The sequence below is a fragment of the Salvelinus fontinalis genome, chromosome 33 (genome assembly GCF_029448725.1).
Source record: "Salvelinus fontinalis isolate EN_2023a chromosome 33, ASM2944872v1, whole genome shotgun sequence".
NCBI lineage: Eukaryota > Metazoa > Chordata > Actinopteri > Salmoniformes > Salmonidae > Salvelinus > Salvelinus fontinalis.
This window is the reverse complement of record NC_074697.1, coordinates 40,431,445-40,458,557: the sequence shown is the minus strand read 5'-3', so window position 1 is coordinate 40,458,557 and position 27,113 is coordinate 40,431,445. Positions and strand designations below refer to the sequence as shown.

Sequence of the window (27,113 nt, the reverse complement as noted above, 5' to 3'; positions counted from 1 at the left end):
AATGTGGTTCTTTGCTTTCGTTATTCTGTGTATCGAAGGAAGTGGAAGTGACAAAACAAATATCTAGCATATATGTTTTTTTTTAACTTTTAGTTAAGTCTAAACCAAGACACGTGTTTTAGAAAGGTAAGATATACCGTTAGCTATGCTTGGAATGTATTTATCAAAATATTATTGTAAATTCGGGTTGTTTGCTAGCTTAACGTTAGCTTCCTAGCTGGCTCGCGTGATCCTGGGGCTACTAACTTACTATACTAGGCATTGCCTTCGCTTTTAGCTATCAACATTGTACATTCTCTGCATGGTTTCGGTGGTTACATTATCGTAATAAGCCAACTAACTAATGTACATTGTTAAAGAATAACGTAGCTCAGCGTATTATGCTGAAACATATTCTCTCCAGCTTTTTGGGTAGCTACTGTAGCTAGTAATACAGTCAGTGTTAGATAGCATTTAGTTTTCAGTCTCACCCAAGCAAGGAATGTCTGAACTAAGTAAACAGTTAACGTTAGTTAGAAAACTAAAATCATTGTGCTTTTCAACTCAGTCTCTTTGGAGGAGACCTCGGCTCCAAGAATGTCGGACAGTGAGGACAGCGACTTCTCTGACAACCAGAGTGAACAAAGCAGCGAAGCCGAGGAGGTGGATAAAAATGAGGCAGAGGTAAGCTACCTAACAAGGCTCTGGCTAATGTCTGCATGCTAACTAACAACATAAAGCCTTGCACTGTGTGAATGGGTAGGTGGTGGAACAGATGCACCTGTGCATGCATGACCCTCAATTTGCTACTGTATCAGAATTGATGCTAACAAACCTAGACTGGCTCCAAATTGACATTGCACGTTTTACTGCATTGACATAACTTGTGAGTGGTTTGAATGTTTTCCCCTATATAGGAAGATGGGCAGGCAAGTTTATCTGGCAGTGATAAGGCAGCAGAAGAGGAAGGGGAAGACTTGGCAGATGAGGAGTATGATGAAGAGGAGGAAGAGGATGATGATGACCGTCCCAGAAAGAAACCAAGGCATGGAGGTTTCATCTTAGATGAAGCTGGTAAGACAAATCTAGACTCTAATAATACCATTGCAGTGTAGAATAGTCGTCAACATGTTCTTGCTCACCAAAACGTTTTAGTTTTAATGTATCTGAAAGAAACTTTACTTATCCCTCTGGTTTTGTTTAGATGTGGATGATGAGTATGAAGACGAAGACCCGTGGGAGGAAGGCGCTGAGGATATTTTGGAGAAAGGTAAGGTCACACATGGGGCCATGTTTGAGGATATCTAATACCTGAGAGGGAGTTCTATATGAACAATGTTGGGGCAGTTGTCTGTTGATGAGGACCGAGTTCATGAACTTTGTTGAATTTTTAATTATTAGAAAATGACTTACCTATGGGTGGTGTGCAGATGCTTAGCCATGATGGATTTGTCTGTAGTATTGTTTGGATTCAGGAAGGGACGGGAAGCATCACAAATACAATCAACAAATCTAAGCCAAAATTAGTATATGTGTGTTGACTGTGTTCTTCCTGTGCTAATAATTCCTTTTCTTGTGCATGCCTCCTTCAGTTAACGGTAAATCAATTCCTGATTTTCTGCTGTCTGTTTTCCTTGCATCTAATTAAATGGATTGGTTATCTCTCATTCAATAAGTCACATTCTGTTATAACTCCACCCACATTTTCTTACTGCTCCACTTCTATCTAAAGGAGCACTGATGGCAAATACATTATTGGGATCTCCTATAATAACTGAGGCTACCTGTATGAGGTAATATATTAATATATTGTATTTGACAGCTGTGACCTATTTACTAGTCAGGAAAATATTGTATAAATGTTGTTGAATGGTATGTTAACCTGACACCGGCAGAGTTATGACTTAGCAGTAGGGATGCAAAGGGTCGGAAATTTTCCATGAGAAGTTAAGCCTGGGATTTTGGCTTAAATGGCCCTAGCCCTCACACTCCGATCCAACAGGGCCCAACAACAGGGCCCAATATTTTACTCATTTGTTTTCTAATCTTTACAGGAAAATGCCACGGGCACTATCTGTGTGATGACATTTCACTGCAGCCAATGTAGAAGTGAAAGCTGTGTACATTTGCAAATACTGTGCCAAATCAAATGTGAAGAATGCAACAAAGATGCAGAATCATCTGGCCAAATGCCTAAAGTTCCCTCAGTGCTCACAACAAGCAACCTCTGACAAAAGTCCCTCTACTTCTATTCGAGGTGAAAATTATGAATCAGACACCATATCGATAGCAACAGCTTATGGTCCTCCTGGAATCAAATGTTTTTTTGACTCAATGGAGGAACGTAGTCAGAGAAATGCTGATGAATGTCTTGCTCGAGCTGTGTATGCAACTGGTTCACCTCTGCTCACAGGCAATGTGTATTACGAGACATTTCTGAATGTTCTTCACCTAGCATACACCCCTTCAACTAGACATGCTTTATCTACTCTTTTGCTGGATACAGAGTTCAACAGAGGTCAAGTGAAGGTCCAGCAAATCATAGTGAACGCAGACTGTATTGCAATCATCTCTGGTTGGAGGTCGAATGTTCATGGGCAAGCAATAATTAACTACATCTCCACCCCTCAACCAGTATTTTACAAGAGCACAGACACAATGGACAACAGACACACCGGTCTCTACATTGCAGATGAGCTGAAGGCAGTCATCAATGACCTTGGACCACAGAAAGTATTTGCACTGGTGACAGACATGCATTGAATCTGCTCCTCAAGGACATCATGGCACTGAAAACAATGGATACACTCTACAAGAGAGCCAAGGAAATGGTTGGGTATGTGAAGGGTCAACAAGTTATAGCAGCAATCTTCCTCACCAAGCAAAGTGAGAAGAATAAGAGCATCACATTGAAGCTGCCCAGCAACACCCGTTGGGGTGGTGTTGTCATGTTTGACAGTCTTCTGGAGGGGAAAAAGTCTCCAAGAAATGGTCTAGTCTGCCGATATGGACTGCCCCATCAAGAGGATCCTCCTGGATGATGTATTTTGGGAGAGAGTGGTAAGCAGCCTGAAACTCCTGAAACCTATAGCAGTAGCCATTGCACGGATTGAGGGAGACAATGCCATCAATCAATCAATCAATTTTATTTTATATAGCCCTTCGTACATCAGATAATATCTCGAAGTGCTGTACAGAAACCCAGCCTAAAACCCCAAACAGCTAGAATGCAGGTGTAGAAGCACGGTGGCTAGGAAAAACTCCCTAGAAAGGCCAAAACCTAGGAAGAAACCTAGAGAGGAACCAGGCTATGAGGGGTGGCCAGTCCTCTTCTGGCTGTGCCGGGTGGAGATTATAACAGAACTATGCCAAGATGTTCAAAAATGTTCATAAGTGACAAGCATGGTCAAATAATAATCAGGAATAAATCTCAGTTGGCTTTTCATAGCCGATCATTAAGAGTTGAAAACAGCAGGTCTGGGACAGGTAGGGGTTCCATAACCGCAGGCAGAAGAGTTGAAACTGGAATAGCAGCAAGGCCAGGCGGACTGGGGGCAGCAAGGAGTCAGCACGGCCGGTAGTCCCGACGTATGGTCCTAGGGCTCAGGTTCTCAGAGAGAAAGAGAGAACGAGAGAATTAGAGAGAGCATACTTAAATTCACACAGGACACTGGATAAGACAGGAGAAGTACTCCAGGTATAACCAACTGACCCCAGCCCCCCGACACATAAACTACTGCAGCATAAATACTGGAGGCTGAGACAGGAGCGGTCAGGAGACACTGTGGCGCCATCCGAAGAAACCCCCGGACAGGGCCAAACAGGAAGGATATAACCCCACCCACTCTGCCAAAGCACAGCCCCCACACCACTAGAGGGATATCCTCAACCACCAACTCAACCACCATCCTGTCTGATGTTAAGACTCCGCTTGCAGATGTAAGAGAAGAAATTCGTACTGCCCTGCCCACTTCACTGTTGCCCCAAGCAGAGGAAACTGCAGTTCTGAAATCCATCAAAAAGCATGAAGACTTCTGCCTGAAGCCCATACATGCTGTAGCGTATATGTTGGACCCCAAGTATGCTGGCAAGAGCATCCTGTCTGACGCAGAGATCAACAAGGCCTATGGTCTCATCACTACCGTGTCTCGCCACCTTGGCTTAGATGAGGGCAAGGTTCTTGGCAGTCTGGCGAAGTACACGCGCAAGCAAGGGCTTTGGGATGGAGATGCAATTTGGCCGTTGTGCCAACATATCTCATCAGCACCTGGTGGAAGGGACTTTGTAGATCTGAGGCTCTTTCCCCTGTTGCCTCCATCATCCTCCAAATCCCACCAACATCAGCCGCCTCAGCGCAACTGGTTCTTGTTTGGGAACACACAACAGGTTGACCAATGCAAGGGTTGAAAAATTGGTGCCCACCTGGGCAAATTTGAGGCTTTTTGAGCCTGACAACGAGCCATCCTCAACACGGTTGGAAAGTGACAGTGAAGATGAGGCCTCGAGTCTGATCTTCAAGAGGTGGACTTTGAGGAGGTCCGGGGAGAAGACATGGAAGCCTGAGAGGAAGACAACCAAAGCTTTAGTCTAGAAACTATAATTTTACAGAGATCCGATAATACATTCAATATTCTCTTTTGTTCTTCAGTAAAATCATCTCATGTGATGAGTCAACTCACTTCTTGCCACTAGGGGTGTGCCATTTCGACATAGCACAAAATCGTACCCAATTTAAACGGCCTCGTACTCAATTCTTGCTCGTACAATATGCATATTATTCTTACTATTGGATAGAAAACACTCTCTAGTTTCTAAAACCGTTTGAATTATGTCTGTGGGTGAAACGGAACTCTTTCTGCAGCGAAATCCATGACAGGAACTGCGATGGTCTGAACTAGGCTCTGCTCTCAGATCAGTTTAAAGCTCTGTATGTATCCTATGGGTCGACATGAACTGCACCCGCCTTCCCCTGGATGTCAGTAACCAATGAGAAGTGGAATGGATTTTCTACGTAGTTCTCAGAGTTTATAAAAGGCCAAGGAGCGAGGGGTCCTCTCTTTTCAACGTTCGCCATTACGCAAAGCAAGACCTCAGGGTGGCATTTTGAAACGCTCAGTTATCAACCTTAGATATATCCGTCTGTAATTTAATTCGTTATAGGTGTTAGAAACATCATAACGAAGTTATTTTAAACCGAGTTATATCAGTTTATGCGAGTATATTGCTATTTTCGGAATTTCCTTAGTATTGAGTTTGAAGATTTGGGCATGCTGTGGCCTCATAGCTAATGTTAGCTGCTACTTCCGAAGTTGAACAGACGTTTTACAACCAAGCAACAATTCTTTTGGACAAAGGACCACTTCGCCAAGATTCTGATGGAAGCTCGTCCAAAAGTAAGAGCTATTTAGGATGTTATTCCGTATTTATGTGGAAAAATGTAAACGTATTTGTCCGCCATTATTGCGGCACTAGTCTGGCTGTAACGCACACTGTATGTCTAGTAACGTTAATTTTAAAAATCTAACTCAGCGTTTGCATTAATAACTAATGCATCTTTCGTTTGATGTCCAACCTGTATTTTTTTAGTCAAGTTTACGATTATTTATTGATTAGACTAGGTGCCTTTCCAAGATGGCGCCGGCCAGAATGCATGCCCTGTTGCTACTGATCACATTGTATAACCACGGTTTGTGCTGCTAAATATGCACATTTTCGAACAAAACCTATATGGATTGTGTAATATGATGTTACAGGACTGTCATCTGAAGAATTCTGAGAAGGTTAGTGGAAAATTATTTTATTTTGGTGGTGAATACGTTATCGCTATGTTTGGCTGGAATCAATGCTGTTGTCTGGTTTGCTAATGTGGTAAGCTAATATAACGATATATTGTGTTTTCGCTGTAAAACACTTAGAAAATCTGAATTATTGTCTTGATTCACAAGATCTGTGTCTTTCATCTGCTGCACGCTGTGTATTTTTAAGAAATGTTTTATGATGAGTAATTAGCTAATACACGATGTTCTCTGTAGTTATTCTAGTCATTTTAGTGAGAGTTGTGATGGGGGCTGCAATCGTAAACTATGATTTATACCTGAAATATGCACATTTTTCTAACAAAACCTATGATATACAATAAATATGTTATCAGACTGTCATCTGATGAGGTTGTTTCTTGGTTAGTGGCTATTTATATCTTTATTTGGTCGAATTTGTGATAGCTACTGATGCAGTAAGAAAATGGTGGAGTATGAGAGTGGTGTATTTTGCTAACGTGGTTAGCTAATAGATTTACATATTTTGTCTTCCCTGTAAAACATTTTAAAAATCAGAAATGATGGCTTTATTCACAAGATCTGTATCTTTCATTTGGTGTCTTGGACTTGTGATTTCATGAACATTTTATTTTATGATATCCCTGTGGCTTTAGGCTAGGCTATGCTAGTCAGCTTTTTTGATGGGGGTGCTCCCGGATCCGGGTTTGTGAGGCGTTAGAGGTTCAATTCATAACTAAATAGTTTTTATTTCTATTGGAAGGATTTCATTATTTGCAATTTGTCAACTTATGATAAGGTAAAATGTTTGTTTCTGTCTCCATATGGTAAATATATCCAATGCAAAAAACATCTACATTTAAATTGAATTAATATTAATTTTCATATATTCCTGTTAATTCCCACGGAAAGTTTCCACCTTTGAGTATTCCCCGAAATATACAACCTTATCTGTAGTAAATAATCAGACCATGGGATTCTAGGCACTTACGTGAACCAAGTGTGACCATTTGCCTGAAATGCTACCTGCTAGAATAAAGCTAATATGTGTGATTTTAGCTAACTGATATTGTTTAAGCTTTTTTTGGCACATCAATCAGCCATATCACAAAGACTCATAAGCATCCACATTACAATTACCCACATTACAATCATCCATGGTCTCATGAGCCATTGGGCTTTTTACCATCATTAATGTTACTTTTTTCCCTTCCATTTGTTCCTGTCTGTGCCCCTGCCACTCTTTGCTGTGTGTGTATGACAATCTCATTTGGCTCTTAATCTGTCTTCCTCCCTCTACCTTAACCTGCCTGGCCCGGAGCAGAGGAAGCTGAGGGTAAGTGTTTTACTTCTTCCAATATGAAAAAGACCTACCTACCACTTGGGGCTAGACATAGGTGTACACAGATAGGTTCTTTTAAAGGACCACTTGTTTGAACTGATAACTTTTACATTCAATCTTATACATTAAATAGTTTTTTGTGTGACTGTAATGTGCTTACTGAGTCTGCTTTACTCTTCAGTGTCCAACATTGACCATGTGGTCCTGGATGAGGACAACTCTGGCTCCCGCAGGCTGCAGAACCTCTGGAGGTAATGTGTTCTTATGGGCTAAGAGTGGCTAGGCTTCTTTCCATTAATATTCCAGTTGTTACTATGCAAAGCTGTGTTCTTGAAGTCTGACATTTGAATGTTTCGATATTTCAGAGATTCCAGAGAAGAGGCCTTGGGTGAATATTACATGAGGAAATATGCCAAGCAATCAGGAAATGAGTGAGTATTTTCACAGTAGTAATCTGTTAATTTTAGTTTCAACATTGATTTTACCGGTTATCCCTTTGACTGAAATTTTGGTTTTTGATTCCCTCTAGTTTTCCTGGGGGTTCTGAGGAACTGTCTGATGACATCACCCAGCAGCAGCTACTCCCTGGCGTCAAGTATGTATCACCTTCACCAAGATGGGGAATGGATTTTTAGTGCATTTTTAGTGCACTACAACAATCCAATAATATATGTACACTGCTCAAAAAAATAAAGGGAACACGTAACCTGTTTGGGCTGAAGGGGCAGTATTGAGTAGCCAGATAAAAGGTGCCCATTTCAAACGGCCTCGTACTCAATTCTTGCTCGTACAATATGCATATTATTATTACTATTGGATAGAAAACACTCTCTAGTTTCTAAAACCGTTTGAATTATATCTGTGAGTCAAACAGAACTCATTTGGCACAAACTTCCTGACCAGGAAGTGGAAAGTCTGAAATTGGGGCTCTGTTCTACTTCCTGCCTATAAATGGGCATGATACGTAAGAGTATACGTGCACTTCATAGACCTTCCCCTGGATGTCAAGAGGCGGTGAGAGAAGAAATGTAGTGTTTATCTTGGTCTGAAGTGGAATACAGGCTCTTTGTATGAAGTGTCCGCCCATTTCCTGTTTTCTGGAGGCGCGAAAGGGGACTTGGATTTGCCTTCTGTTTAGCTGCCGTTATAGGAGACTAATATCTCCGGCTTTGATTTTATTTGATACATGTGACCATATCATCGTAAAGTATGTTTTTTCAATATAGTTTCATCAGATTATTGAAGATTTTTCGGGAGTTTTGCCGTGTTCCGTTCTCTTCCGTTTGTTGACATGGAGAGATTCAAGCCACTTGGCTAGCGCGCTTGCTAAATCAAGAGGGAAAATGAACGTTCTAAATCCAAACAACGATTGTTCTTGACAAAGGACACCTTGTCCAACTTTCTGATGGAAGATCACCAAAAGTAAGAAACATTTTATGATGCTATTTCATATATCTGTCGTGCATGTGAACTAGTCGTCGGCGCCCAACGTTTGGGTACTCAGCTATACCGAAGCTGGATGTCGTAATTAAGTTATTTTTTAGAATTCTAAAACTGCGATTTCATTAAGAACTAATGGATCTATAATTTCCTATACAACATGTATTTTTTAGTTATGTTTATGAATAGCTATTTGGTCAGAATATGTGTGTCAGAAAACGTGTCAGAAAAATATCGTTGCTGTTTAGACGTTGTGGAAAAAGTAGCTAAGTTAGCACAATGTGTAACCACTGATTTCAGCTCTAAATATGCACATTTTCGAACAAAACATAAGTGTATGTATAACCTGATGTTATAGGACTGTCATCTGATGAAGAATATCAAGGTTAGTCAAAAAAAATATATCTTTTACTGGTTTGTTACGATCGCTAACTTTTGCTAGTGGGAAATGGCTTGTCTTTCTGGCTATTGTGGTAAGCTAATATAACACTATATTGTGTTTTCGCTATAAAACATTTAATAAATCGGAAATATTGGCTGGAATCACAAGATGCCTGTCTTTCATTTGCTGTACACTATGTATTTTTCAGAAATGTTTTATGATGAGTAATTAGGTATTTGACGTTGGTGTCTGTAATTATTATGGCTGCTTTCGGTGCAATTTCTGATTGTAGCTGCAATGTAAACTATGATTTATACCTGAAATATGCACATTTTTCGAACAAAACATAGATTTATTGTATAACATGTTATAAGACTGTCATCTGAAGTTGTTTGTTGGTTAATTTGGTTGGTTCTTGGTTAGTTAGGTTGGCTTTGTGCATGCTACCTGTGCTGTGAAAAATGTCTGTCCTTTTTTTGTATTTGGTGGTGAGCTAACATAAATGTACGTGCTGTTTTCGCTGTAAAACATTTTAAAAATCGGACATGTTGGCTGGATTCACAAGATGTTTACCTTTCATTTGCTGTATTGGACTTGTTAATGTGTGAAAGTTAAATATTTCTAAAAAATATCTTTTGAATTTCGCGCCCTGCACTTGAAGTGGCTGTTGTCATAAGTGTACCGGCACCGCCCTGCAGCCATAAGAAGTTTAAACAACACAATGTAACTCCAAGTCAATCACACTTCTGTGAAATCAAACTGTCCACTTAGGAAGCAACACTGATTGACAATAAATTTCACATGCTGTTGTGCAAATGGAATAGACAAAAGGTGGAAATTATAGGCAATTAGCAAGACACCCCCAATAAAGGAGTGATTCTGCAGGTGGTGACCACAGACCACTTCTCAGTTCCTATGCTTCCTGGCTGATGTTTTGGTCACTTTTGAATGTTTGCGGTGCTCTCACTCTAGTGGTAGCATGAGACGGAGTCTACAACCCACACAAGTGGCTCAGGTAGTGCAGCTCATCCAGGATGGCACATCAATGCGAGCTGTGGCAAGAAGGTTTGCTGTGTCTGTCAGCGTAGTGTCCAGAGCATGGAGGCGCTACCAGGAGACAGGCCAGTACATCAGGAGACGTGGAGGAGGCAGTAGGAGGGCAACAACCCAGCAGCAGGACCGCTACCTCCGCCTTTGTGCAAGGAGGAGCACTGCCAGAGCCCTGCAAAATGACCTCCAGCAGGCCACAAATGTGCATGTGTTAGCATATGGTCTCACAAGGGCTCTGAGGATCTCATCTCGGTACCTAATGGCAGTCAGGCTACCTCTGGCGAGCACATGGAGGGCTGTGCGGCCCCACAAAGAAATGCCACCCCACACCATGACTGACCCATCGCCAAACCGGTCATGCTGGAGATTGTTGCAGGCAGCATAACGTTCTCCACGGCGTCTCCAGACTCTGTCACGTCTGTCACATGTGCTCATGTGCTCAGTGTGAACCTGCTTTCACCTGTGAAGAGCACAGGGCGCCAGTGGCGAATTTGCCAATCTTGGTGTTCTCTGACAAATGCCAAACGTTCTGCACGGTGTTGGGCTGTAAGCACAATCCCCACCTGTGGACGTCAGGCCCTCATACCACCCTCATGGAGTCTGTTTCTGACCGTTTGAGCAGACACATGCACATTTGTGGCCTGCTGGAGGTCATTTTGCAGGGCTCTGGCAGTGCTCCTCCCTGCACAAAGGCGGAGGTAGCGGTCCTGCTGCTGGGTTGTTGGCCTCCTCCATGTCTCCTGATGTACTGGCCTGTCTCCTGGTAGCACCTCCATGCTCTGGACACTATGCTGACAGACACAGCAAACCTTCTTGCCACAGCTCGCATTGATGTGCCATCCTGGATGAGCTGCACTACCTGAGCCACTTGTGTGGGTTGTAGACTCCGTCTCATGCTACCACTAGAGTGAGAGCACCGCCAGCATTCAAAAGTGACCAAAACATCAGCCAGGAAGCATAGGAACTGAGAAGTGGTCTGTGGTCACCACCTGCAGAACCACTCCTTTATTGGGGGTGTCTTGCTAATTGCCTATAATTTCCACCTTTTGTCTATTCCATTTGCACAACAGCATGTGAAATTTATTGTCAATCAGTGTTGCTTCCTAAGTGGACAGTTTGATTTCACAGAAGTGTGATTGACTTGGAGTTACATTGTGTTGTTTAAGTGTTCCCTTTATTTTTTTGAGCAGTGTATATATATATATAACATATTCTCAATGTTCTTGGTATTGTATTTTCTTTTTCAAAGGGATCCTAATCTATGGACGGTCAAGTGTAAGGTATGGAGCTTATATTTTTGTGTAGACATCCTAAAGTTCAGCACACAATAAAAACAGTTCAAAAAAGTAATTTTGCCTATGTCATGCATTTTGTCATTACAGATTGGAGAAGAGAGAGCAACTGCCATTGCGTTAATGAGGAAATTCATTGCCTATCAATTCACAGACACGGTAGGTCCCCGCCCTCATTTTCTGCATTCACAGCTTCTACCCCCAAGCCATAAGACTCCTGAACATCTAGTAAAATTGCTACCCAGACCTACATGTACATGCTACCTCAACTAACCGGTGCCCCCGCACATTAACTCTGTACAGGCACCCCCCTGTGTATATATATTGTTATTTTTAATTACTTGTTACTTTTATCTCTTATTCTTATCCGTATTTTTTGAAACTGCACTGTTGGTTAGGGGCTCATAAGTATGTAAGGTTTACACCTGTTGTATTCGGTGCATGTGACCTAATAAGATTTGATTTGAAATGTTCTATGTAATAAGATGCTAATGTTTGCATTTAGTGTTTTATATGATGGATCTCTTGCTAGCCTGTATATCTCTTGGCGATTATATATATGTTAAAAAAAAAAATGTAAGGTGCTTTGCCAACCTGTGAAACTTTTTCCTATACACCATTTCTACACAGCCCCTCCAAATCAAGTCGGTAGTGGCTCCCGAACATGTCAAAGGTTACATCTATGTGGAGTCGTACAAGCAGACTCACGTCAAGGCTGCAATTGACGGAATAGGCAACCTGAGGATGGGCTTCTGGAACCAGCAGATGGTTCCCATCAAGGAGATGACAGACGTCCTCAAGGTGGTCAAAGAGGTGACCAACCTCAAGCCCAAGTCCTGGGTCCGACTCAAGAGAGGCCTCTACAAAGATGACATTGCCCAGGTATGCTTGAAACACATTGTGGAAATCAACACTTGTGAAGACTGATTAAAATGTATTTTGAAGACAAAGGTAAATATCCTTACCATATTCTTGGAACGTACATGTATTCTCCTCCTTTAGGTGGACTATGTGGAGCCCAGTCAGAACACGATATCACTGAAGATGATTCCCAGGATAGATTTAGACAGAATTAAGGCCCGCATGAGCATGGTAAGCAACGGCAGCACTCTGTTGTCATGGGCTACTCTCCACCCTCAACTTTGATATCCCCTGACACTCTTCCTGTTGTTTGTCTCCCAGAAAGAATGGTTTGCAAAGCGGAAGAAGTTCAAGAGACCAGCCCAGAGACTCTTCGATGCAGAAAAGATCAGGTACACTGAAACATGTCCTGAAGACTATCATTATTGGGGATTCGATTACACTGTCCTAAATAGATAAGATCGCAGCCTCAATTACCTTCTGATGGTGTTTTCTTCCAGGTCACTTGGTGGGGATGTCAGCCACGATGGAGACTTCATGATATTTGAAGCTAACCGCTACAGCCGTAAAGGGTTCCTCTTCAAGAGCTTTGCCATGTCGGCTGTGGTAAGACGACCACGTTGCCTCAATACCACTGTTTTTATTAACCATTTGTTGAAAGCCCTATCGTGAAAAACGGGGCTGAAAAGTGTTCTTAGTTATCTGTACTCATGGCTCAGTCTCTTTATTGTGATCTATAGATCACTGAAGGCGTGAAACCCACTCTGTCAGAGCTGGAGAAGTTTGAGGACCAGCCAGAAGGCATTGATCTGGAGGTGGTGACTGAAACCGCAGGTAACAGCCACTTCTAAAGCATACTCAGGATATATGAGATTTGGTATTTACTTTATGGTTTTCATTTACGTGTATCTGCTTTTGTAAGAGGCATGTCTTGTTGTGTGACCACAGGTAAGGAGCGTGAGCACAACCTCCAGGCCGGGGACAATGTGGAGGTGTGTGAAGGGGAGCTGATCAACTTGCAGGGCAAGATCCTGAGTGTGGATGGCAACAAGATCACCATCATGCCCAAGCATGAGGACCTGAAGGTAATTACAAACGCGAAGCAGACAAGACATTTGGGAGGACATTTCACATTTGTCCTACTAGAGTTGGGCCTAAAGTCAAATTGTGTGGAAACGGGTTCACACAGGTTAGAATTGTCAAAACGGTACATAATGTTCTGCTGGTTTTCGGTAGAATTTTGTTCAGATATTCTCAGGCCCTAAAGTAAGATATTCAGTCTATTTGTTGTTAAAAACAAGCCAAAGACATTGACCCTGGGTCAAGCCGTTACGAGCCAGATTCTTGTTTTCATTGGAATGACGTGTTGTTATTTATTTGTCTAGGCAAACAAATTGGAATTTCAATGAGAACTACCAGTAAACCAGGGGTGGGCAATCAACATAGGGATGATTTTATTTTGTGTGTGTTTTTGGACTGATATTTATCAAAATCGGTGCATCAATTTGCGGGCCAGAAAAAGGGCGGATATTTCCATTGTTTCTGTTATTTCTGCATACCTTCGATCTGGTTTTAGGCGTTCGATCTGGTTTTAGACGTTCAAGTGTAGCCTGGATTTGGTTTTCAATCCAAAATGATCATTTATAGAGATGTACCAATGTGGATACATTTTTTTATTTTCCATTTTATGGCCTTTATAGCCGTTCTAGCACTGATTACAAACTGCAGCCACGTTTCTATTTATACAGATAATAAGAACATATGTGAAATTACTTTAATATTGGAAAGGTGTACGTTTTTATTTGCATCTCAAAGTGACTGAAAAGCATCAAAGATTTAGCAAATTTCAGCAAAACATTATGGAAGCTCATCAGGTAATAACTGTGTGTATAAAAAGGTAATCTGCATTGCTTTCAATTGCAGTTTTGTCACAGTCCCTTCTAAAGTGTCCTGCGCGGCTTGTGTCGTAGAGGAAAACCAAACGCATGTCTTCCCGAGTTCCTCCAACCTTTCAAAAGCTAGAGCCAAAATCTGCTAATAGCGGACATCGGATGTTACTTGTGTAACTGCAGTTCTATGTGCTAAGCGGTGCATTCAGTTGACTATAGACAAGCTCTAATTTTTTACTAAATCCACCGCAGGCTGAATTTAATTGGCTGTCAAGCCAGATTCTGGCTCAGCCAAGTCAAATAGCCTGCAAATGGAACACGATTCATCACAGCATGAAGAAAGCATCGGGCTGTGTGTAGTCATGAATAGACTACTTAATCATGCTTCCCAAAAATGTGGGATTGTCCCTTTCAATACTTCCCAAAAAATATGGGAGTGGTAGAATACAACCCGTAGACACTGAATGACCCGGGGTCAAGTGATCACAAACCAGATTCTTGTTTGCGTAGGAATAATGTGGTTAGTTATTAGTCAAGCCACAAAAACTGGAATTTATAGAACTAACTCCCATTACAGCATGATGAAGAAATTGAGCTTCCCATAAATGTGGGACGGATAGAATTACGGGATCAAAACGTTCGCATGAGGCGGCCAGACATTCCCACTGTGTTTGTTCTTTCTCATTGGCACTGATACAAAATAATGGTTTGCTATTGATGTCTGGTCTGTGTGCAGGATCCACTGGAGTTCCCGGCCCATGAATTGAGGAAGTACTTCCGTATGGGTGACCACGTCAAGGTGATAGCAGGCCGCTACGAGGGCGACACAGGCCTCATCGTACGCGTGGAGGATAACTTTGTCATCCTCTTCTCTGACCTCACCATGCACGAGGTAAGCAACGTCACATTATTCAACTGGGACATCAATAAAAAATAAAAAATGATGATATTTTGCATAATTCCTACCTAACTTCAGTGAACCATTATCGATGTTACGGGGGGTGTGTGTGTGTGTGTGTGTGTGCTCTGCAGTTGAAGGTCCTGCCCCGGGACTTGCAGCTGTGCTCTGAGACGGCGTCAGGGGTAGATGCCGGGGGCCAGCACGAATGGGGGGAGCTGGTCCAACTGGACCCCCAGACCGTGGGAGTTATTGTCAGGCTGGAGAGAGAGACATTCCAGGTTGGTACTCATATTACTCTTCCGCAAAATACATTTCCACTTAAATGATCAGGTTCAGATCAGGACAAAATAAATGTTATTTTATAAGATATTGGGTGTGGGCTTGGAGTCGTGGTTGTGTTCCTGCTGGAGATATGTTTTGTCTGCCATCTGTTCTTGAAATGGGAACTTGAGTGATTTTGCTAAATTTTAAAATTGGCGCATAGTGTAATGTCTATTAAATTGTGGCAGTAAATCCCTGAGCATTCCTATAGTGCTCACGTGTATTCCTCTTCTTCTCCCCAGGTCCTCAACATGCACGGCAAGGTGCTGACGGTGCGTCACCAGGCAGTGAATCGGCGGAAAGACAACCGCTTTGCTGTGGCGCTGGACTCTGAGCAGAACAACATTCACGTCAAAGACATCGTCAAGGTCATCGACGGGCAACACTCGGTAAGATTCACCACAGTTCTGCTTTCTATAGGTCTAAACTCATAAATGTATTTCTCAACTCCAGCTTTAGTAGGGCCCTATAAAATCTGCTATGTGGACAGGAATCACGGAATTAAACAATATTCAAAAATGTATTACATTTAATCGGAAATCAACTAAATGTATTGAACTTATTAGATCATTTATTCATTTGCCTAAGATGATCATAATCAAGAACAAAATGCATAAGTGATTCTTAGTTTCCTTCAACTTTCTGAAGAGACAACGTGGAATTGCCTCGGGCTGTGTGCGCATTTGTCTACCACTTCATGTATCCGTTAGATATCATTAGCATCATCGCTTTCTTCTGGTAGATGGAAAGGCTTTCCAAAAAACCTTCTCAATTTAAATGTTAACTACAAAGTAGCCTACCTAGCAGAATAATCATGACTATCATGATTTGCATCAATCCAGTGGCGATTTGTTTAGCAAACTCTGCAATCACATTTGCGCTATTGAAACACTGCTAACCGAACAAGTCTCTTGCTGGTGTACACTTAAATTTTAAGGGGATCTACACCCAAAAATGAAAATTCCTTAGATTTTTCCCAGACCTCAAACGTGGTCTCCTGATTTCGTTTAAGCCTTGTTGTGGACTTAGAACATTACAATGTTGTTTTTAAAGGGATTTTGAGACAAAAATGGCATCTGAAACCAGGAAAAACAAAACGTTGAAGGAAAACTAAATGGAATTAGGCAACAAACAAAACAATTGTCTAGGGCTCTACTATAGGCCTCCATCTAGGTTTGGTGACTACTTTCAAAGCCAGTGTCTGGACTCGAGTCCTCATTGACAAAATTGGTAAGTCGGCTTAGAGCTTTGACGTACAGTACCAGTCAAAAGTTTGGGCACACCTACTCATTCTAGTTTTTTTTTGGTGGGGGTGCGAGAATGCCAAGAGTGTGCAAAGCTGTCATCAAGGCAAAGGGTGGCTACTTTGAAGAATCTCAAATATACACTGCTCAAAAAAATAAAGGGAACACTTAAACAACACAATGTAACTCCAAGTCAATCACACTTCTGTGAAATCAAACTGTCCACTTAGGAAGCAACACTGATTGACAATAAATTTCACATGCTGTTGTGCAAATGGAATAAACAACAGGTGGAAATTATAGGCAATTAGCAAGACACCCCCAATAAAGGAGTGGTTCTGCAGGTGGTGACCACAGACCACTTCTCAGTTCCTATGCTTCCTGGCTGATGTTTTGGTCACTTTTGAATGCTGGCGGTGCTCTCACTCTAGTGGTAGCATGAGACGGAGTCTACAACCCACACAAGTGGCTCAGGTAGTGCAGCTCATCCAGGATGGCACATCAATGCGAGCTGTGGCAAGAAGGTTTGCTGTGTCTGTCAGCGTAGTGTCCAGAGCATGGAGGCGCTACCAGGAGACAGGCCAGTACATCAGGAGACGTGGAGGAGGCCGTAGGAGGGCAACAACCCAGCAGCAGGACCGCTACCTCCGCCTTTGTGCAAGAAGGAGCAGGAGGTGCACTGCCAGAGCCCTGCAAAATGACCTCCAGCAGGCCACAAATGTACATGTCTGCTCAAACGGTCAGAAACAGACTCCAGGAGGGTGGTATGAGGGCCCGATGTCCACAGGTGGGGGTTGTGCTTACAGCCCAACACCGTGCAGGACTTTTGGCATTTGCCAGAGAACACCAAGATTGGCAAATTCGCCACTGGTGCCCTGTGCCCCTCACAGATGAAAGCAGGTTCACACTGAGCACATGTGACAGTCTGGAGACGCCGTGGAGAACGTTCTGCTGCCTGCAACATCCTCCAGTATGACCGGTTTGGCGGTGGGTCAGTCATGGTGTGGGGTGGCATTTCTTTGGGAGGCCGCACAGCCCGAGGTAGCCTGACTGCCATTAGGTACCGAGATGAGATTTAAGGACATTACATCAAATTTGGATCAGCCTGTAGTGTGGTTTTCCACTTTAATTTTGAGTGTGACTCCAAATCCAGACCTCCATGGGTTGATAAATTTGATTTCCATTGATCATTTTTGTGTGATTTTTGTTGTCAGCACATTCAACTATGTAAAGAATAGTTAGAATAATAAGAATAGTTCATTCAGATCTAGGATGTTATTTTAGTGTTCCCTTTATTTTTTGAGCAGTGTATTAGGGATACATGATATATCGGTGAACATATCGGAATCGGCTGACATTAGCTAAAAATGCCAACATCGGTATCGGCCCTATGTCTAGTTTAACGCCGGTGCATCGCTAAAATATATTTTAATTTAACACTTTTGGTTACTACATGATTCTGTTTGTGTTCATAGTTTTGATGTCTTCACTATTATTCTACAATGTAAAAAATAAAGAAAAACCCTTGAATGTGTACGTGTGTCCAAACTTTGGACTGTTACTTTATTTTCATGCACAAAATGGGACTGTGTTGAGTTTTAGGCCATATTGCTTATCTCTAGCTGTTTGTCTGTTTGCCAAAGGTGCGATAAGCATGTATAGGTTGTTAGCATATGTGTGGTTTGTTTGCCAGGGGCGTGAGGGAGAGATCCACCACATTTTCCGCGGCTTTGCCTTCCTGCACTGTAAAAAGCTGGTGGAGAACGGGGGCATGTTCGTCTGCAAGACACGCCACGTGGTGCTAGCCGGGGGCTCCAAGGTCAGTCTCCGACTTAGCTCTCATCACATCACTTTCAAGTCTCCCATCTATGCCATCATCTCTTAACCTTCTCCAGTGGGAACCATCAGAGCTGTTGTTGACATTTTTATTCTTTCATTCTTTGGCTATAGCCTCGAGACGTCACCAACTTCACCGTGGGAGGCTTCGCTCCTAGGAGTCCAAGTATCAGCAGCCCCATGCATCCAGGTTGTGGTGGTGAGTGGAGTACAGCTCACAGAGAGCATGTGGTCATAATCCCACTCGCACTATAAACTGTGTATTACACTGCCGTTTGATTTTTAGACATTAGCGAACAGTTGCTTAGTGCAGGATGCAACACTAAATAACAATTATCAGACCACAGGCATTACACAACTCCTGTCCTCTCCTTCAGGCCAGCAGCAGAGGGGTGGTGGAGGAGGTGGACAGATGGGGCGTGGCCGGGGCAGGAGGGACAACGACCTGATTGGACAGACCGTCCGCATCTCCCAGGGACCATACAAGGGTAATGCTGCGTTCATAACATCTCAGAAATGTGTAAATATCAGCATACGACTGGGAGAAATCTACTTGAATGCTCCTCCAGCTGGTAATTACTAGTGGGAAACTCATCTATCATCTCCAAGCTCTTACTTCTCTCACATGCTAAAATCTGATGTCGTATACTATTGAAATGATCTCAATAACACCATTTTTGACACTTAAATGCAACAGCAAAACATTATTTACAAAGAAACATCTGTTTTTGAACACTATATATTTTTTGCAACTTTAATAGCTGTAGTTTTAGTTTATTGTTAACCCAGCTTGTTTGCCATTAGCCAATCTGCTTTCTCAATGAGTTCAAGGCATGCGAATGCACACAAGTAGGATTTTCTGAGTTTCCCCACTTGCTATGAATGCAGAAAAAGGACCAAACCAGGTCACATGTGAACCAGATAGGGTTGTCCTCTGCCATAGAATGGACAATATACACATTTAGCAGAAGATGCTGTTGCACCATGGGTGTTGGACTTTCTACACTTGGATCATTCTCAATAGGGAATCTTTTGTTCTTGACATTATTTCCCAGGGTATATTGGAGTGGTGAAGGATGCCACCGAGTCGACAGCCAGAATGGAGCTGCACTCGACAGGCCAGATCATCTCTGTGGACCGACAGCGTCTCACCACAATGTTCGTTCACATCATCAGGGATCTATTACAATGATATATTGTGAACACAGTGATATTAATGCAGTAGTTCACCTTTTTAGAGTGTTAATTACTGTTGACTTGTTTTTGTTACATTCAGGGGAGCCAAGAGACATGGAGGAATGACTTCCACCCACGGACGCACTCCCATGTACGGTTCCCAGACCCCCATGTACGGGACAGGCTCCCGTACCCCCATGTATGGCTCTCAGACCCCATTACATGATGGTGAGCGAGACACCCCACCAAGGAAATACCTCTATGGCCCTCAATCAGAATATATATCTTTGACCTGCAATATAACTATTCTTATTGTGGTGTACCTTGTTCCCCACAGGGAGCCGTACACCTCACTACGGCTCGCAGACTCCGCTGCATGATGGGAGCAGGACGCCGGGGCAGAGCGGAGCATGGGACCCCAGCAACCCCAACACACCGTCCAGGTAGGCTACATGTGGGGAAAAAACGAAATGTGGGAAAGTGCCTCAGCATTCTATGGTTGATAAGGGTTTGTTCGTCTTTGCCTGGTCAAGAGTTGTCAAAGTTAATACAGCTATTTTTCTGTACTTTCTACAGATCCTGAAAATAGGTTTCCCTAATAGGATAACTTTTTGGAAACGGCCTTTAACCTGTTCCTCTTGTTTCAGGGCGGACGATGACTTTGAGTTTGGTTATGATGACGAGCCCTCGCCGTCCCCTCAGGGCTACGGGGGCACGCCTAACCCCCAGACCCCTGGCTACCCAGAGGTGCCCTCACCCCAGGTCAATCCCCAGTACAACTCCCAGACCCCAGGCACCCCAGCCATGTGAGTCTCACACACACACACACACGGTTTTCCATTGTCTGTTTGCTGTCTTTTTCAATGTCTCTAGGCCCCTTTTACAGTGACGACCAACTGCTCAAGGTGGGTTTGATTCCCTCCGTCCTAGCCAAGTCCACTGACTGTGTGTGTTCCTCAGGTACAACACTGAACAGTACTCGCCGTACACTGCCCCCTCCCCACAGGGCTCGTACCAGCCCAGCCCCAGTCCCCAGAGCTACCATCAGGTGGCCCCCAGCCCAGTGGGCTACCAGAACACACACTCACCAGCCAGCTACCACCCCACCCCCTCACCCATGGCATACAAGGTAAGACCCGCCATGCTTGACATACATCTTTTGCCACTTAGTAGGACTAATGTTGATTTTAAAATTTTACTTGTCTGAAAGCTCAAGTCACTTGTCCCAAAAAAAAGAAAAATGGTCTGTAACACCATTTCTACATCATTGTATGATGCCCGGAACTACTTTTAAAAAAGAAAATCCATTACTATCTTTTTACCATAGAGAAAAGATAGAAAATGTAGGCTACACTCTGCCCATAGGCTTGAAAATGCAAAGAAGCCAGTCTCAAAATACCACACTGCCCCCTTTAAGGGTCTCCTGGAGGATGGTGGGCCACCTTTGGTAGCCTATAAAAATATTGAAACAATTACAACCAAATACTTTGTCTATATAAAATTCATACAACCGCTGAACATTAACAAAAAAAGTTAAAGCAATGAGGCTGACGCAACTGATCAGACAATTAAGCTTAAAATTTTGATAGAAATGTTGATGTACACACGAATGTTCCAAAACGCAATTAGTGTGAAAACACCGCTCTCAAAAGCACACCGCACTCCGAAGCACTTTCATGTGACAGAGGAAAATATCTGTTAGAAATGAAGAGGGGAGATCTAAAGATGCATCAACTAGCATGGGTTACTAATATCACCAGGATTGTGCCTTTGGCTGCTAGACAATAAAATAAGTTAAATTGGAAACGGGTATTCCCAAACTGGGGTACGCAATGCCGTCATGGGTACGCCAAATACAAATGTGATTCACATTTAAATAATACTAATATATATATTATTTTCAAACAGTCCATTTATATTTTCCAACGGGAATATACATTTGCGTGAGTTTTTTTCTCTCGCTTGCGTAGCCTCATTTCACTGCCAAAAATAAAATTAAACCATCTAGTGTTCAGCGAAATAACAACACAATGTCAAATAATTAACATCCAATCACATTACCGTTACTCTCTTGCGGGAATTCCACTGATGGTCCATATGTAGCCAAACGTAGCTGCTGCTCATTCCGTTTCCGTTTACCAGCAGTAGTAGCACTACCCTTTGTAACCACGTACCTATGTGAGAGTGGATTCTCGGCCCTCACTAGCATGAAAACTAAATACATGCACAGACTGTGTGTGGAAAATGATATAAGACAGACTCTCCAATACAACCCAACATTGCAGAGTTATGTGCATCCTTTCAAGCACACTCTTCTCATTAACATGTGGTGAGTTAATCACAATTTTCAATGAACAAATAAGGTTTTATATGTAAGATGGTTAAATAAAGAGCAAAATGATTGATTATTATATTATTTGTACTCTGGTCCTATAAGACCTCTTTGTTTCTTCCCTCGAGCCAGGACAAACTCACTCATTCTTATGTTTAATAAATGTATCGTATAGTGTGTGTGTGTGGCAGGCTTACAATGAGTGCAAAAAACAACATTTAAGATGGGTGCTAGAGGGGGTACGTCGCTGGAGGTTGAATGTTTGAAAGGGTACGGGACTATAAAAAGTTGTGGAACCAGCAATAGAACCATAAGAGATGCTGGTTTCAATGACACATGAATAGTTTCTAAAATAATTCCCTCAACATTTCTATGGTCGTGTTTTGGTTAGGCTAAGCTTCTTTGAAACAAGACATGCGTCATAAAATGACACAACAGGTTTTTAAAAATTCAGTTTGTGGTTAAATAGTTTGTAAATGCTGACTGCATCTGCTCAGATTAAAGGTGGGGGTGCGCAACTCAATATTAGGAAGGTGTTCCTAATGTTGGGTATACTTAGTGTATATTCTTGTCCATTTTATTTTTAAAATAAATACAAAAGTACTTGTTCTGGACAAGCGTTAATGTCGAGCTCTGCCACACACTTCATATTATTTCCCAGACATATGTCTTTCTCTTTAAGGGTGCTGCAATACGCTGTTGTAGCTTTCAGTGTGATGACAAGTGTTGCCTTGTCATTCTTTCCTACTAGTAAGACTTAGTGCTGTTGGTTTATACAATGGGCATGTCTTGCCAGAGGGAAAAAAAGTTTTACAATGAAACACGTTTGGAGGCTAATCTGCTAAATTCATCAGAACCTCCGTAGGCGCAAAGTTAATCTCCGAGCTGCTTCTCGTAACCATTGTTATTGAAGTTGCTCTTAAAAATGCTTGTTATTTACTGACTGCCTCAGTTATTGTAGTGGTCCAGATGCTTTGTTGCCCTTTGGCACTGTTCGGTTCTTATTTTTCAGAGTAAATAACCCACGGACACTAGAGAAGCTTTAACCAAGTTTATTCTTCCCAAGGGTTCTGTACAGCTGAAAACAGACATCTAAACATTTCAGACATCACAGTTTATATACATCCTACTTAAGACACTCCTCTTTACAGTTTATGGCTCCACAGGAAAGAAGGTAACCAAATACTAACCCTGATTACTCCCTTAACCTGTCTAGGACTGGGGTTCCTCGCCAACAGCCAATGAAATTGCATGGCGCCAAATTCAATTAACAGAAATCAGAACATATCATTATGTTTGGTCAGCAACTAGTCACAGAAAGCATACATCGATTTTCCAACCAAAGAGAGGAGTCACAAAAAGCAGAAATATTGATAAAATTCATCACTAACCTTTGATATTCTTCATCAGATGACACTCCCGGGACAACATGTTACACAATACATGTATGTTTTGTTCGATCAAGTTCATATTTATATCCAAAAACCTCAGTTTACATTTGGCTTTGCCTCCAAAACATCCTGTGAATTTGCACAGAGCCACATCAAATCACAGAAATACTCATAATAAACATTGATAAAAGATACAAGTGTTATTCACAGATTTAAAGATATACTTCTCCTTAATGCAACCGCTGTGTCAGATTTCAAAAAAGCTTTACGGAAAAAGCAAACCATGCAATAATTGGAGTATGGCACTCAGAGCCCAATCAAGACAAAAAGATATCCGCCATATTGTGCAGTTAACAGAGGTCAGAAATAACATTATAAACATTCACCTACCTTTGATGATCTTCATCAGAATGCACTCCCAGGAATCCCAGTTCCACAATAAATGTTTGTTTTGTTCGATTATGTCCAAATAACTCAGTACACAATCGGGCAGGTCCAGGCAAAAGTTCAGACAAAGTCATATTACAGTCCGTAGAAACATGTCAAATGAAGTATAGAATCAATCTTTAGGCTGTTTTTAACATAAATTGTCAGTAATGTTCCAACCAGAGAATTCCTTTGTCTTCAGAAAAGCAAATGGAACAGAGCTCGCTCTCACGTGAACGAGCGTCACGAGCTCAAAGCATTCTGCCAGACCTCTGACTCATTCCCCTCTCATTCGGCCCCACCTCACAGTAGAAGCATCAGACAAGGTTCTAAAGACTGTTGACATCTAGTGGAAGCCCTAGGAAGTGCAACATGACCCATATCCCACTATCTTCAATAGGGAATGAGTTGGAAAAACGACCAACCTCAGATTTCCCACTTCCTGGTTGGATTTTTTCTCAGGTTTTTGCCTGCCATATGAGTTCTGTTATACTCACAGACATCATTCAAACAGTTTTAGAAACTTCAAAGTGTTTCCTATCCAAATATACTAATAATATGCATATATTAGCAACTGGGACTGAGTAGCAGGACGTTTACTCTGTGCATGTTTTTCATCCAAACCTGAAAATGCTGCCCTCTATCCATAAGAAGTTTTAAGGTAAGGTGTCTAAAGTAAGATTTGAAAAGAGAGTGCTGATCAGAGAGCAGCGTTGCCTTTTTGTCCCATTGGTATAGACACATGCTTCAACAACTAAACAAACCTTCTCTCTGTGTGGTGTTTTGGCTGTTGTCGGAACGATGCATCGGTGAGACACTTTCAAATCTTAAGTTCCATCGCCCTGATTTTTGATTCCTCCTGTTGTCCCACCCCAGGCCAGTCCGAGCCCCAGCCCGGTAGGCTACAGCCCCATGACCCCCGGCGCCCCCTCCCCTGGCGGCTACAACCCCCACACCCCCGGCTCCAACATCGACCAGACCTCCTGTGACTGGGTCACCACCGACATCCTGGTGCGTGTTAAGGACACCTTCCTGGACAGCCAGGTGGTTAACCAGATGGGCGTCATCCGCAGTGTCACGGTGAGTAGCAAACACCACACCACTCCTCCACGTACCTAGATGCTACAGGGGTGAAGAAAGGCTCTCACGGATTAGATTCTACTTTGTTACCCAAGTTTCCTGTCTGGATTGAAATGGAGGGAACATTACTTTGGTTTTTAGGGAAAAAGAGTTGTATAGAAATGTTCATTTCTATGAGTCATTTGAGTAGAAATGAACTCTGGATTCCTGACAGTAACGGCTCCATTTTGGCTTGTTGATGGAAGAAAGGAGACACTGCCAAGATGGAGCAACACATTTGTCGTTTGTCGTATCTTGGGTAGATTGAGGGGAACAAAAACAATTGAATTAATTTTAGAATAAGGCTGTAACATAACAATGTGGAAAAAGTCAAGCGGTCTGAATACTTTCTGAATGCACTGCATATGTGTAACGTCCGTGACCAGTGATATACCAAATATGGGGTATATGCTGTATCATCCCTCATGGGGCGGCAGGTAGCCTAGTGGTTAGATCGTTGGACTAGTAACCGAAAGGATGCAAGTTCGAATCCCCGAGCTGACAAGGTACAAATCTGTCGTTCTGCCCCTGAACAAGGCAGTAAACCCGCTGTTCCTAGGCTGTCATTGAAAATAAGAATTTGTTCTTAACTGACTTGCCTAGTTAAATAAAAACATATTTGATGTAACCGATACAAACCATACAGAATGGGGGGGGGGGGTTTTATGCCTTATGGGCCTAATGGTAATGACATGTATTTTAAAGGTAAAAATGTATTACCTTTTTTTAATGTGACGTGAACACAACCTGTCATGTTTTCATCTGACTGTCAAACAAATCACTTCAAAAAGTAGGCTACCTGCACACGTTCGTCCATTCCAAAATAATTCCAGTATCCAAACAGTGCACCTAAAGTTTATTGAACAGAAAGAAAATATGTTACAAAACATCAGTGTAATGACACACTCTTGCATTAATTGATGCTGATAAATTGACTTTTTTTTTGTAAAATAAAAAGTCGACACCTGAAAAGGGGCTGAAATACGGGACGGAAATACAGCCATCTGTGTCTCCTGAGTTTGCTAGCAAAAGCTCAAGACCATGAGCGAGGCAGAGTAAAGAGATTACTGCGACTGAAACAACCTGAAACTGTCACTGGTTTAAACCATGACAGAGAGGTGGGGAAGTTCGCTTCATTCGGAATAAGCTTATATTTTCATATTTTTACCGCTGTAGCAGGACAAAATAGCATTTTATGGCTCAGTTGATAGAGCATGGCGCTTGCACCACCACAAGTTGTGGGTTCGATTCCCGGGGCCACCCATTCGTAAAATGTATGTATGCATTAAGTTGCTTTGGATAAAAAACTTTGCTAAATTGCTTATTATTTGTATTATGCTAGAAACCAATATAATTGTTAAATTAGAGACCCCCCCCCCCCCTCAAGTTGGAGTTTTGTTGCATTTAGGGGATCTTGTCTTATTCCCCCCTTTTACTATTCTTACCTATGTGTTATGTTGACAAGTTTGTTCTGTCAAACACAACATGAACGTGCTGAACCAAGTACTCCCAACATTGACCCGATGCATCTTCTCCTTCTTCAGGGTGGCATGTGCTCCGTCTTCCTCCAGGACACAGAGAAGGTGGTGAGCATCTCCAGTGAACACCTGGAGCCTGTCACCCCAACTAAGAACAACAAGGTAAGGCTGCTTCTCACCACAGCACCTCTTCGCTGGACTCAGAGCTCTGTGGACAGATGCATTGTTTTTGGGTTCATAAGGCTCTGGCTGCTCTTGGTGTGTCATCTGTGGTGCCTCTCTCCAGGTGAAGGTGATTCTAGGGGAGGACCGCGAGGCCACGGGGATCCTACTGAGTATTGACGGGGACGACGGCATCGTCAGGATGGAGCTGGATGACCAGCTGAAGATTCTCAACCTCCGCTTCCTGGGCAAGCTGGAGCTCTGAGCCAACACACTTCAACCTCACGCCCTCACTGCAAGGCAGCGTCACTCAAAACAAGCAGAATAAGTGCCTCCATGTTCACTATCAAAGATTAAAATTGCCCGTTTAATTTTTTTCCAGTCAAACTTGTGCTGTTAGTGAACTCCCATTGGTTTTTAGTGCTCTATGGTTGTAATTTCTGTCTATGCTTTACTTTTTTGTTATAGAAGCTACCTTTTGGTTACATGTGTACAATGTCAATTAGATTTTAACTGTTGCACTGTTTGGTGTCTTAAATAAACATTTTATACATTTTATACATTGTTTTTTAGTGCTCTATGGTTGTAATTTCTGTCTATGCTTTACTTTTTTGTTATATAAGCTACCTTTTGGTTACATGTGTACAATGTAAATTAAATGTGAACTGTTGCACTGTTTGGTGTCTTAAATAAACATTTTATATATACGCAACAATAA

At 42.3% G+C, this 27,113-nt stretch overlaps 1 protein-coding gene across 1 annotated transcript; it reads left to right on the top strand.

Moving 5' to 3' along the window:
* On the top strand, positions 1 to 27,113 carry LOC129832265 (transcription elongation factor SPT5-like). Its single transcript, XM_055896194.1, has 30 exons — positions 1 to 126; positions 548 to 663; positions 897 to 1,053; positions 1,184 to 1,249; positions 7,078 to 7,089; positions 7,277 to 7,346; positions 7,461 to 7,526; positions 7,625 to 7,690; positions 11,217 to 11,247; positions 11,350 to 11,418; positions 11,890 to 12,141; positions 12,262 to 12,351; positions 12,442 to 12,512; positions 12,621 to 12,726; positions 12,861 to 12,954; positions 13,069 to 13,205; positions 14,746 to 14,901; positions 15,042 to 15,188; positions 15,474 to 15,620; positions 18,169 to 18,294; positions 18,426 to 18,510; positions 18,689 to 18,799; positions 19,367 to 19,469; positions 19,588 to 19,715; positions 19,825 to 19,930; positions 20,135 to 20,293; positions 20,448 to 20,616; positions 24,513 to 24,716; positions 26,300 to 26,395; positions 26,520 to 27,113. Exons 2-30 carry the CDS (start codon positions 577 to 579, stop codon positions 26,658 to 26,660), a joined length of 3,252 nt encoding a protein of 1,083 aa, XP_055752169.1. The 5' UTR covers positions 1 to 126; positions 548 to 576; the 3' UTR covers positions 26,661 to 27,113.

Excerpts from the sequence above, each read along its gene's own strand:
- LOC129832265 (XM_055896194.1), top strand. The coding sequence starts at position 577 with ATGTCGGACAGTGAGGACAGCGACTTCTCTGACAACCAGAGTGAACAA. Across the intron at positions 19,931-20,134 it reads AACCCCAACACACCGTCCAG|GGCGGACGATGACTTTGAGT; the intron begins GTAGGCTACATG and ends CTCTTGTTTCAG. Across the intron at positions 20,294-20,447 it reads ACCCCAGGCACCCCAGCCAT|GTACAACACTGAACAGTACT; the intron begins GTGAGTCTCACA and ends TGTGTTCCTCAG.